The sequence below is a fragment of the Topomyia yanbarensis genome, chromosome 2 (assembly GCF_030247195.1).
Source record: "Topomyia yanbarensis strain Yona2022 chromosome 2, ASM3024719v1, whole genome shotgun sequence".
NCBI classification, from domain to species: domain Eukaryota; kingdom Metazoa; phylum Arthropoda; class Insecta; order Diptera; family Culicidae; genus Topomyia; species Topomyia yanbarensis.
The window spans coordinates 12,432,142-12,442,349 of NC_080671.1; the positions used below are offsets into that span (position 1 = coordinate 12,432,142).

Consider the following 10,208-nt stretch of genomic DNA (forward strand, 5'->3'; position numbering starts at 1 on the left):
ATTTTTTCTCTCTTTTTCTTCGTGATCTCTGCTCATCTCTCTCATTTTATTCCATAACGAACACAAATAAAACGAAAACATGAAATCGAAACATTAATCCCAATTTATTGACTGTAGACTCAACTAGTTACAACATTTTAGTCGCTCTCCGTGATAGGCTACTGATGTTTGTTCACTGTATCGTCACGTCGTTTTTAGACTTACATGGACATTAATTGGAAACCATCGAAAGAGACAGAAATGCTGCTGCTTACAACATTAAGTTTATTATGATTGATTGACTAATATGTGGTTTAGCATCTATTGACATCCGTTGAAAAGTAAGGATAAAATCACAACAGATAGTCCTACCGCTACTATGTACGTTTCTGTATGTGAACAACATTAGTAATATACGACGGTATACAATTCTTGGGTTGATGAACACCTCAGAAAAACCGCTGTTTTACCACTTTTTGGCTTGTTTATTTTTTGGCCTTTTTCTTGCTTATTGTTCGATTGTTTAAAATATCACTACTTTGCGGACTAATAATGTTTAAATACGGACCGCATTCTCCGCATAAAATGAAATTGAGTGTCAACAGAAATACTATTGCATTAAAATGACGCGAAAACAAAAACTGTCTTCTCGACTATATTGTCATCAACTAACGGAAATGTTTTTGTCTAGCACGCTTGAGTGAGATGCCTGATGTTTCTACTAAGCGTACAGTGCACTAACCTATTACAGAAACTCAATCTGCTTATGCTTTAACTAACTTTATTCTGGCTAATATATAACATAATATCTGAGTTTTGTTAGACACAACCACTAGCGATAAAGTTCTCATTTTGGGACAGTTTTTGAGCTCACTTTTCTATAAAACTTCTGCAATTTTATTATATATTTCGTTTATTTTATTCGGTTCAATGCATTAGCTAAATGAAGCCTTGTGTCTTCAATATATTTCCATGATGTGAACAATGAAAGTGATAAAACGTAAATGGTTGTCCTACAGATCTCGTGCGAACAACTAGCGATTGCATGTGGAGAACTATTTACTAGGCTGAGAAATATTTTTCCTAACCAACAGTGTCGCGGTGGTGTTCATTTCTATCTCGTACACTTCCTTATCATCATAGTGGTTACTGCCATGTCCATGTTCGCGAATTTCTGACGGGTCACGAGTGTCGACTTCCTCAATGATGGTGCCGACCGTTGATTTTGAGATACTAGACGCAGTTTTTGCCGTCAATATTATCCGAACAGCAGCCAAAATTTGACAAATGTTTGTTTTTCAGGAAATGGTTTTGGAGACTATGTATATGCAAAGATATAATGTGTAAAATAATACTATCGCATTCAGTTTTTACGTGCAGGGTCAGGTTGGAGGAAATATGTCTGTTCACCTAGATTTTCACCACAAAAACACCATTTAATATACTTCCTAGATGTGTCCTTTATAATGAATACCATTTTTTCCAAATGTGACAGGAGTCTTTTAATAGCCACGGTGCAAGTAAGTGGTATCAGATCTTGTAGCCGAGCATTGATTTTCTCATCGTCCATATATATGAGGATCAACCACATGTTACAAGTTGTTATGCAAAATGACTGGTTTCGCCTGGGCTAATTTGTTAAATGGCATCAGCACTGAACGCCTGACATGGTTAAACTCGTTAAAGGCGATGTTCGTAAGCATAACCTCCATAATCACCTTCAGCAAATATTTCACATCATTAATGTTGCTCCAGCCAAATACGGAGGCTATTGACTTCAGGTCTTTTCGCATAAGATCGATCTTATGCGAAAAGACCTGAAGTCAATAGCCTCCGTATTTGGCTGGAGCACTACTTCTTGCTTCTGCGACTCAATCATTCGACAGATCCCCACAGCAAGAATTAAAGTAACAGTTTCGTTTGTCTTCCGACGAGTCACACAATATGAAGGGAACTGTTTTATCACACTCAGCATACTGAGTAGATATCCTGACCGCTGTCTTCGGTGGTTCGAAATAGCAATCTTCCTCACAATTCTCGCATTAATTTGTTGAAACCAAACAAGATACAATTTTTTTAAGAGTCACCGAAAAACATATTGTTTCTTAAATTTATTTTTGAAAATTTTCGGGGGGGGCTTTAGCCCCCTAGCCCCCCCTCTGGCTACGTGCCTGACTCAAGTGAGAACAAGGATGTGAAATATACAGATCGGAAAACTAGAAGAGGCAGGGCTAATAGAAACAGACTTAAAATCTTTCGGGCTAATCTTTTGTCTTCTGTTGGCAGGAATCGAGCTCAAGCAACTGTTATAATGTTGTTTCGCCTTTAAATCCATACCTTTATTATACTACCTTGACATAACCAGTCTACCAACTGGCCATTTCTAAACAATGTGTCTAGTACGCTAACAAGAAAAATAAAGATTCATTCGTTGTTGTAAACAGAGATGCCATATTTGCAGACAAGTCTGCAAATTCGCAGACTTTTAATTTAAGCTGCAGATTTTTTCGATGACGCAGATATTTGCAGATTTTTTAGTTTGGTTGCAGATATTTGCAGATTTTTTAGTTTGGTTGCAGATATTTGCAGATTTTTGAGTATAAAGGCTTTTGGTTACACTAGCTTTCCTGACATTTTTTGTTCTTCCCAGACTTTTTAAATTATTATTGCAGACATTTGAAAAAAGTACCTGGCATCTCTGGTTGTAAACCACTAAGCGACAGTTGTCTTTTCGTCCGTGTCTGCATTTACAACAGTTGGCGACGAGCGGACTCGTATACCTGCGCGAGAAGAATGGAAAGATCCGGAAAATCGGGACTCCACAAGGGGGACCATCGAAAAAGAGGAATTATTGTGAGGATGCACATTTTCAAATTGCTTCTCATCGTACTGCGGGCACCATTTTGCTGGTAGGCTGCATGTGAAGCTATCGTGCATACACGATTTTCTGCGAAAGTGTGCGTAATACTACGTTCACACTACGAGTTAAAACGTGTTTTAACGCTATCTTGATGACGTTTTTCTTGTTGCCAATTATTATAACGTGTTTTAACTCTGTAGTGTAAACATGGTATACATGTCTTCGTTTGCGCTGTTATTTCGACATTTAATTTCATTTTCTCGTGCTCGATCTTGCTTAAAAGGATAAATAATGTCAAATCCAACCGAAGTGCAGGTTGCAGCGGTTTCGCCTATGTTTGCGTTTGAGCCATTTGACAAAAACAAATCAAAATGGTCAATATGGGTGAAGCGATTTGAAGGTGCTTGTCAGATTTTCAGAAGAAATATGCTGCATCATTACATGGGTGCCGATTCGTACAATCTACTGTGTGATCATGTGTCACCAGCTGAACCGGAAACGAAAACCTATGCTGAGATCGTTACAGTCTTGGGAGAGCACTACGGCCCACAACCGTTAGAGATGGTTGAGCTTTTTAAATTTAGTCAACGCACGGAACGGGAAGGTGAATCGATTACAGAATATATCACAGCACTGTAGCGGGTGGCGAAATATTGCAACTTTGGCGATTACTTGTCGAAAGGTTTGCGGAATCAGCTGGTGTTTGGCCTGAGAAGCCAGCGGATTAGGGCACGCTTGATCGAAGAGAGAGATTTAACTTATGATAAGGCGAAGCAAAGTGCGTTATCCATGGAGGCCTCCGGTGATGGGGCCGACGTGCTTAATCGACGAATGCAGGATGTGAACCTGGTGGATAAGGGGAAGTTTCCGATAAGACAGGAGTCTACAACCGATTTTGCTACTAAGAACGATTTGTGTTTCCGTTGTGGAAGTGAGAGACATTTGGCCAACAAGTGCGAGCACAGAGACAAAATTTGCAGTTTATGTAAAAAGAAAGGACACCTAAAGCGGGTGTGTCTCAGTTCTAAACCGAATTATAGCCAAAGTAATGCGAACAAGTACAAGCCAAAGAAACATTCGACGAACCTAGTGGAGGGTGGTGGTGCCTCACAGTCAGATTGCTCGGACGAAGATGAAATTCATCTGATTGATATATGCAAATTAGAACACAATTCGAAAGACTTATCAAAAATTAATCTCAAGGTTAGGGTAGGAGGCTCACCAATCAAATTTGAGGTTGATAGTGGATCCCCAGTTTCGTTAATAAGCAATGCTGGCAGACTCAAGTTTTTGACAAATTTACCATTACGTCCAACTGATATTGAGTTACGAAGTTATTGTGGGAATAAAATTAGAGTTTACGGTATTGTTGATGCGGAGGTTGCGTATAACGGTCAGAGCAATCAGTTATGTTTGTTCGTGGTCGATACCAAGCGACATCCGTTGTTGGGTCGTGAATGGATGCGTGCGCTGCAGTTGGATTGGAATGACATTATGTGTTTCGATTCCGTAGATAGGATTTCCTTGTGCAACCCGCTACCACAAGCTGTAAGGGGATTAATGGAGGAGTTCCCTGCAGTTTTTGAAGAGTCTATCGGTAAAATTATTGGAATTCAAGCGTCATTAAACCTGATTCAAAGCCAATTTGTCTTAAAGCTCGTACCTTACCGTTCTCAATTCGCGATACTGTGGAACGGGAAATCCTCAGCATGGAGGAAAATGGTATACTGGTGAAAGTAAACCCTAGTGAGTGGGCCACTCCTGTCGTACCGGTGATGAAGTCTGCAAACAAGGTTCGACTGTGTGGGGTTTTGTAAGCTTACGGTGAATAAGAGTTTACTAGTTGACGAACATCCTTTGCCTACTATAAATGAGATGTTTTCAAGCATGGCGAGAGGGAAGAAGTTCACCAAACTTGATCTTGCTCAAGCATATCTACAGATGCAAGTTCGTCCGGAGAATCAAGCGTTGCTAACCCTGAATACGCATCTCGGACTATATCAACCGACAAGGTTGATGTACGGAGTTGCCTCTGCACCTGCAATCTTTCAGAGAGAAATATCCCAAATTCTGCAAGGAATTCCCGGAGTATCTGTGTTTTGGAAGACGTAAAAATTACCGGACCGGATGATGAAACGCATCTTCGCAGATTACGTGAGGTTTTGAAAAGATTCCAAGAGCACAACATGCGCGTCAATCTGACCAAATGCGAGTTCTTTGCTGATAGCATTCAATATTGTGGCTACGCTATTGATAGTCAAGGCATACATAAGATGCTGCAGAAGGTAGAAGCTATTCAGAAAATGCCACGTCCTGAGAATCGTGAACAGGCCCGAGCGTTCCTCGGTCTAGTGAATTACTACGGTAGATTCTGAGTACAAAACTTTACCCTATAAATAACCTTTTGAAGGACAAGATACCGTTCGTTTGAACAGATGACTGTGAGAAAGCATTTGAATAAGTTAAAGCGGAGATGCAGTCTGATCGACTGCTTGTACATTACGATGTAAATCTACCGTTAGTGTTAGCTACCGATGCTTCGTCGTACGGTGTTGGAGCGGTATTAAGTCACATCTACCCAGATGGTACTGAGCGTCCAATTCAGTACGCTTCTCAAATTTTAAATTCTACTCAACAGAACTATACTCAGATAGATAAAGAGGCTTATGCGATAATATTCGGTGTTGAAAAAATCTACCAGTACTTATATGGTTGAAAATTTACTCTCGTGACTGATAACAAGCCTGTTGTGCAGATCTTTTCGCCAAATAAAGGCCTACCTACATTATGCGCATTGCGTATGCAACATTATGCCGTGTTTCTTGAATCTTTCGATTTTGAAATTTGTTACCGTGTATCAGACCACGGAAATGCGGACGGGATGTCATGTTTGCCGGTTACCAACCTTCAGGAATCAGAATATATTGGTTCAAATGGCACGTTCCCCGTACCAATCTTAGGAACATCTTAGGAACATGAACCAAATAGAGGAAAGCGACATCATTCAGATCAATCAAATTGAAAACCTTCCAGTTACGGTGGACGAACTCGGAAGATTCACTGCCGAAGACAAAAGCGTTAAGGTGTTGATTCAAGGATTGAAAACAGGAAGAGCTGTTGATGGACGTTTCAGATTTGGGACGGACCAAACCGAATTTACAATACAAGGAACGTGCTTGATAAGAGGCATTCGAGTGTACGATCCATCTCCTCTGCGAGCCCGAGTTCTTGACGAGTTGCGTGCCGGCCATTTCGGCGTTTCACGGATGAAGTCACTCGCGAGATCGTACTGCTGGTGGGAAAATGTCAACCGAGATATTGAGGACTTGGCCAGAGACTGTACCGAATGTGCTCAAACAAGAAGCAACCCTCCGAAAGTGGCAGTACACTGCTGGGATCGTGCTTGCGAATTATTCCAAAGGATTCATGCTGATTTCGCTGGACCATTCATGGGTATGTATTTCTTGATCATCGTTGACTCTCATAATAAGTGGCCTGAGGTAAAAGTCATTTCTGACATTACTACGGATACGACCATCAAAATGATGAGGGAGTTTTTCGCTACGTTTGGGCTGCCATCAGTGTTGGTGACTGATCGAGGCACTCAGTTTACATCCGACCAATTTCAGCAATTTCTTAAGAAAAACGGGATAACACATAAGATGGGAGCACCATACCACCCTGCCACGAATGGTCAAGCGGAACGGTATGTTCAAACTTTCAAGGACAAAATCAAGGCTTTAAAGTGTCCACGTTCTGAGATCCATGTAGCACTTCATAAGATATTAATGGCATATAGACGAACCGTCCACCCTGCAACTGGAAAGAGCCCATCGATGATAGTTTTTGGGCGACAGATTCGATCCAGAGTTGACTTAATGATACCGAGTGCTGGCATGCAAAATACTTCGCGAGGGGAGGAGAAAAAGGTGCGATCGTTTGTGGTAAATGACAGTGTGGCTGCCCGAGATTTTTTGTCGAGTTCAGAGAAATGGAGATTTGGGGTAGTAGTACAGAAGATGGGAAAACTTCTTTATATGATTAAACTAGATGACGGAAGGATGTGGAAACGCCATGTCGACCAGTTGAAACCAGGACCCTTGATTCGGAGAGCTCACATAGAAAACAAATGTGTAATCGATACACCTAAACATTACGATGCCATGTTGAACTCAACACGGAACAACTTCACAATTAACCCGGAACTCGAGCAGGACGCTGCTATACCATCAATGAACACTCCAGATGATTGTGCACGTTCCATTGACTCATCCGAACAAAATACTAAGACGCCTGTCAGCATTGCGGCTAGTGCTACTGGTTCAGGTTCAACTACCAGGCAAAGTGAAAAAGCAAGAACTTTTACTGAGACAGGCAATGACTCCATTCGTAGATCAAATCGCGAAAGAAGACCTCCTCGTAAGCTGGACTTATAGATCGTACTAACATATTAACTAACAGCATTATGGTAACGTAAACGATTGATAGCCGTTTGGCAGGAAGTTTCTCCAGGGAGGAAGAGATGTTATAATGTTGTTTCACCTTTAAATCCATACCTTTATTATACTACCTTGACATAGCCAGTCTACCAACTGGCCATTTCTAAACAATGTGTCTAGTACGCTAACAAGAAAAATAAAGATTCATTCGTTGTTGTAAACCACTAAGCGACAGTTGTCTTTCCTTCCATGTCTGCATTTACAACAGTAAGAAATAAAACTGTCGCTATGAAATGACAACAGCAAGTAGCAACTTGCCACTGGCTGGCGCTTCGATCGTCCAGCAATCGCTATACGGGACTTACGTGCGAACTTGGATACAATGGTGACTCACGCATGCGAACCTGTATGCGATGGTAATTTTCAACGTATTTTCATTTAAATGTTCACACAGGTTTTTCGGGAAAGTTTGTTCTACCTTATATGTCCGTTCTCTGTGCTATCATGTGCATACAGACTGCAGGTTACTGGACGTTGGAACAGTAACCATGTTGATCTTGCTACCAATCATACACGACTATGGTCACAAATGGTTACATAGGGTAGGATTCTTGCTCCCAGTGATATTACACTCGCATGTAGTTTTGTAGCCAACAAACGCAAGTGGCCTGTTACACCGACGGTTCTCTGATGGAGGGACGTGTTGGTGCTTGGTATTCCAAGCAGAAATCTTCGCGATTATGTGCGGGGTACAATTGGCCCTTCAACAGATCTTGGCCGGCAAAGTTATAAACTAGATAGTAAGGGTGCAATCAAGGCTCTTTGCTCAGACAAATCACGGTACAAGCTAGTGATCGCGTACCGAACCCAAATCGAAGAACCAAGCATTGTCAACACTATCTACCTTGTCTGGGTGCTTGGACATTCTGGTGTTACTGGAAATGAACCAGCTGACGAATTGGCCAGGGCAAGCGCAGCGGATGACTTCGTTAATCCTGAGACAGCCCTACCAATTTCGACAAATTGGATAAGAGAAAAAAATCGGTTCTGGGGTTCGTCTGAGCACCTCAATTTTGGCAATCTATAAACATGTCACCAAAAAAGGCGTTTCTAGAACAACTGTGCCGTGTGATTTCGAAAAATCTCCGACATTTTTCGATATTCTACTGCGGCATGCTGACCAGGACTTTAACCGGCCACTGCAAACTCACTTATTGTCACATGGCAACTATTCAGCGCGCTGAGTCATTTTCATGTGATCTTTGTGAATCCGACTACCTTATATCATGTGATATGCAACTGCTCAGCAGTAGCGCAATTACGATTTCGAGTTTTCGGCCGTTCTTACGTAGACGGCACCGTGTTTGGACGACTGAAACTCAGAGACATACTAAAGTTTGCTATCCAATGTGGTAAAGAGCTTTAGGTTTTCTCGAAGGCGATTTGAACTACTTATGAATTAAAGTTACCTGCTGTTTGTTTTTGTGCCATGATTTTCCCCACCCTTTCAACTCTACTTTCTCCCTTCTTCTCCATTTCTTTCGCTCATGAAATGATGAAAAGACACGGCACGGCACAAATCCCCGACTACATACGTGCAATGGACGTGGAAAGGGCAATTTTAGCCAATGTATTCTGATTCCCGATTCCTGGGTGAATGCGGTATTCGGATTAATGACACTCGAGTAAATGGCTTCGGGCGAACGTCAAAATATTTAGGGATCTGACTGGTGTCTGTCAGGATTCTTACTCAAAATCAACAACCGAGTCCTGGTTCTTGAACTCAAAGGAAAACATTCTTTATTACATGCGAAGACATTTGAAAAATATACCTGTTACGCTAGAGACATAAATTGGGGTTAACCCCCGAATTTATGCAGTTTGTGCACATACCAACATAACACTCCAAACACCAAGCCATAAGACTAATTGGAACGGTTAGTCTCCACTGTTCTCTAACAAATCCTAAAAATTATAACACTCAAGTTTGTAGATGTGTTTAAATGCCACAAGATTGAAAATCGGTTGATGTGGGCCCACTTGATGTGCTTTGATCTAAACTTGTCTTTGCTCTATATAATAGTTTGCAATTTCCTTTCTTTTTCGTTACATACGATCTTGAATAAATACCGAAAACGGCATCACTGCATGCAGTAGCGTTAGCTCGCAAAACAAAACTGTAGTGGTTTGCCTCACAGGCGTGCTCGTTACCTATAGTGGTTGTAGTCAACGATAAAGCATTATGAAAGCGTTACAATTCCTTGTACGCCTAACTGTGGACTACAACGCAATTTGGAGACACAAGTAACACACCACAACGCTACTTTTCCGCAACAAACTGACGGTTAAACTATACTGGGTTGGATAACGATGATACTTTCAGAAATGGATTCGGATATGGACAAAAGAAGTGACAAATGTTTAAGTTTTCATAGTTATTTTGAAGTATGTATATTTTAAATTTCTTACTTTAATCTTGTGTACAAAAAATAATAATTTAATTTAATTAAAAACCTATTTTCAGTATTTTTTATTTCTCCACTTTAGTTCGATAAGAATAATACTTTCTGAAGGTTTCGATCTTTCTCTCAATATTGATGTATATTCAGCTTATGTTGTTGTTGCTTTCTTCCGTAGGATAGTAGTTTAATTTCTTTTGCTTAGTATGTTTCCTGTTCTGAATTAATTTAAACCTGGTACCTTTCTCACTTTGTTGATTACTTTACTGAATTTTGCTCTGTTGATCTATTTGAAATTTTCCTCCAAAGTACACGTAAATGACAACTGTTAGTTTATTTTACTTTCTTGATTTTTTTTCGTTAAATTACAATGTTCAAGCGCAATCAGAAGTTTGTATTTTACTTTATAGTCTAAACATATTCACACTTCTTTCCCTCCTTCAGTAGAGCTCTCCAGGACGCATCAAATAA

The 10,208-nt window shown here is 40.6% G+C and overlaps 1 protein-coding gene across 1 annotated transcript; it reads left to right on the forward strand.

Annotated features, from left to right (window-relative positions):
• Window positions 1-3,265: 3,265 nt before the first annotated feature.
• On the forward strand, window positions 3,266-5,214 carry LOC131679321 (uncharacterized protein K02A2.6-like). Its single transcript, XM_058960029.1, has 5 exons — window positions 3,266-3,443; window positions 3,522-4,436; window positions 4,496-4,652; window positions 4,726-4,947; window positions 4,989-5,214. The coding sequence occupies exons 1-5, from the start codon at window positions 3,266-3,268 to the stop codon at window positions 5,212-5,214; spliced, it is 1,698 nt and encodes a 565-aa protein (XP_058816012.1).
• The last annotated feature ends 4,994 nt before the right edge of the window (window positions 5,215-10,208 follow it).